The 2,424-nt window shown below is 37.8% G+C and overlaps 1 protein-coding gene across 1 annotated transcript in view; it reads right to left on the bottom strand.

Moving 5' to 3' along the window:
- Positions 1 to 1,271: 1,271 nt before the first annotated feature.
- Positions 1,272 to 2,424, bottom strand: part of LOC102215411 (protein NLRC3-like) — a 16,266-nt gene continuing 15,113 nt past the window's right edge. The window contains exons 7-9 of the mRNA XM_013914785.1: positions 1,986 to 2,032; positions 1,440 to 1,810; positions 1,272 to 1,277 (exon numbers count right to left, since the gene is read on the bottom strand). Of these exons, the coding sequence (XP_013770239.1) occupies positions 1,272 to 1,277; positions 1,440 to 1,810; positions 1,986 to 2,032 (424 nt within the window). The remainder of the gene's footprint in view (positions 1,278 to 1,439; positions 1,811 to 1,985; positions 2,033 to 2,424) is intronic.

Genomic DNA, 2,424 nt, shown 5'->3' with positions numbered 1-2,424 from the left:
CAATAGTACATTCACGTTGTTGTAAAAATCATGATAATATATTAAGTAATCCAAAGTATTCAGAATACGTTACTGTCATTGAGTAACGTAACGGAATACGTTACAGAATACATTTTGGGGCATGTATTCTGTATTCTGTAATGGAATACATTTTAAAAGTAACCTTCCCAACACTGTCTATGGATTACAATTGAGTACTTCGTTAATGCATAAAGTGCAGGTTTTATCTCTTCTTCTCTTAGCTACAGCCACAGCGGTGACTGTTAGTAACTATTAAATGTACAAAAAGAATTTAAAGGCTTAGTCTATATGCAGATTTGACACGTCAGCAGTTTAGGTGTCCTGTTGTAGAATCTTTTAGTGTAACTTCGTCTGAAATCAGCCAATTTTTACAACATATCCTGCTCAACTATCTTATTTGTATACAAATTTTATTCTGCAGGATTTTAACATTTACAGTCATTGCTTACATTTTCAGCTACATATATCAAGTACTTTTGAAGATTTCTTTGAAGATTTATACATATTTTTAAAATGGTCAACTAGCCATAGTAAGGCCTTTTTTTCCCACACATTGAAACATGAAGCAATGTTTGAACATTAATATATATTTTTAAAAAAAACAACCTGTTTTTTTCTTACAATCAAGATGAATCTGAATCTGAAATTTGGAACAAACGCATCAAAAATGGTCTAAATATCAGCTAGTTAAAAATACAATTTAAAAAGAATTTTAAAAAAGCAGAGCACTCCTGTTACATAGAATGCTTTTTAACAAAAAGTTTTAGTCACAAAAATTATTAAAATGCCATTTTCATTCAACTTTCATGTTGGAATGCACAAATATGACAGGATGCACCACAAAAACAAAAATGTCAGTAGGCAGTCTAATCCAAATAGCACAAAATGTTGAAGTTCCCACATTAGTACTCTAAGTATAACTCAGAAAATAATTGTGTACAGATTCACCACACCTGACACATTCAAAACCACAACCACAGCAATGTGTTATTAAAGCAACCGGTTAGGCAATACACGTTTTTGCCTACTGACAGGGGGATCAAAGACCGGTCTCTAAGCTCGTGTGACTGGGGCACAAGCAATAATTTTCCCAGCAACTGTAAACCTCCAGAAACTACTCCTAACTCAAATAATAATTTGTTCTTGATTGGTAGCTGCCAGATGGTCACAAACCAATTTCTATGCCTTGTGATTGGGGCCTTATCGACCTTTTCCTTAGATCTTTTGGTTAATGTTGTGTCTGTAAAACCTCAATGCTAAAATCAACACAGGGAGACTGAGGAAGCAGCACAGATTCCAAATCCAGGATAGAGACGGTCAGTGAATGTGGTGTTGAAGGTGTGGAGGTGGATCAGAGTATCAGAGGAGACTCTGTAGAAGGACAGAGTGCCAGCAGGACAGTCCACATACACTGCTACTCTGTTAGAGACAGAGGAGGTTGAGTAGGAGGATATTGTTTTGTCATTGTGCCAGGCAAAATGAGGACCGTTGTTAGTGCACTGCAGACTCCAGGACTGAGTGTTGTGTCCAAATGCAGAGTCATAACTGCCTCCTTTCCTGCTGATTTGTCTGTAACTCACTGTTATCCAAACCTCTCCACTCCACTCGACCTCCCAGTAACAGCGACCAGTCAGACCATCTCTACACAGCAGCTGAAACCAAACATCAAATCTGTCTGGATGATCAGGATATGACTGAACCTGCTCCACATGTGTCACCTTCCTGTTGTTGTCAGACAGTTGGAGTTTTCTGTTTACGGTGTTCGTGTCGATTGTGAGTTGACAGGAATCTGATGGAGAGAACAAACACAATCCAGCTGCAGTTATTGATCCATCATCTGTTCATTGATTGACACTTTGATGATGACTCCTGACATGAGAGATGTGAATGAATGATTTGACAATTTGAAGATAATTGAATGTGTACGGCTTTTTTTACTTGAATCACATTAAAAACACACTTACACTTCCTCAGACCTGGTGTCAACCATTGGACTCCAGCAGGCTCCACCCTGAAAAGAGGAGGGGGTCAGACCAGCACAGTCTCTTTCAGCATGTACACATGGACATTACATCCCCCTCATGCACATACTGTTAAACACTGATAAAGGAACAGTCCAACATTTTCTCAAATACACTTCAATCCATATGTGGATCAAAGTGGTGATGATTTGGACTGATCCTGGATCTGTCAGTCTTTTGAAGCAGCTGTTGTATAAATCTATAAAGTCAAATCATTGGTCCACCGTTGTAATAACTGGTGCATTCATATAAGAACACTTTAAATTGGGAAAATATTGTGTCATCATCATGATTATTTCCCCTGACTGGACAACACAAAATGAGGAAGAAAAAGTACTTGATGATGTTACGACTTAATTCCAATCTGCACATTACTACCTGC

Source organism: Pundamilia nyererei, unplaced genomic scaffold (assembly GCF_000239375.1).
Source record: "Pundamilia nyererei isolate P.nyererei 1_Seehausen unplaced genomic scaffold, PunNye1.0 scaffold00224, whole genome shotgun sequence".
NCBI classification, from domain to species: Eukaryota; Metazoa; Chordata; class Actinopteri; order Cichliformes; family Cichlidae; genus Pundamilia; species Pundamilia nyererei.
This window is presented reverse-complemented; position numbering and strand designations above follow the sequence as displayed.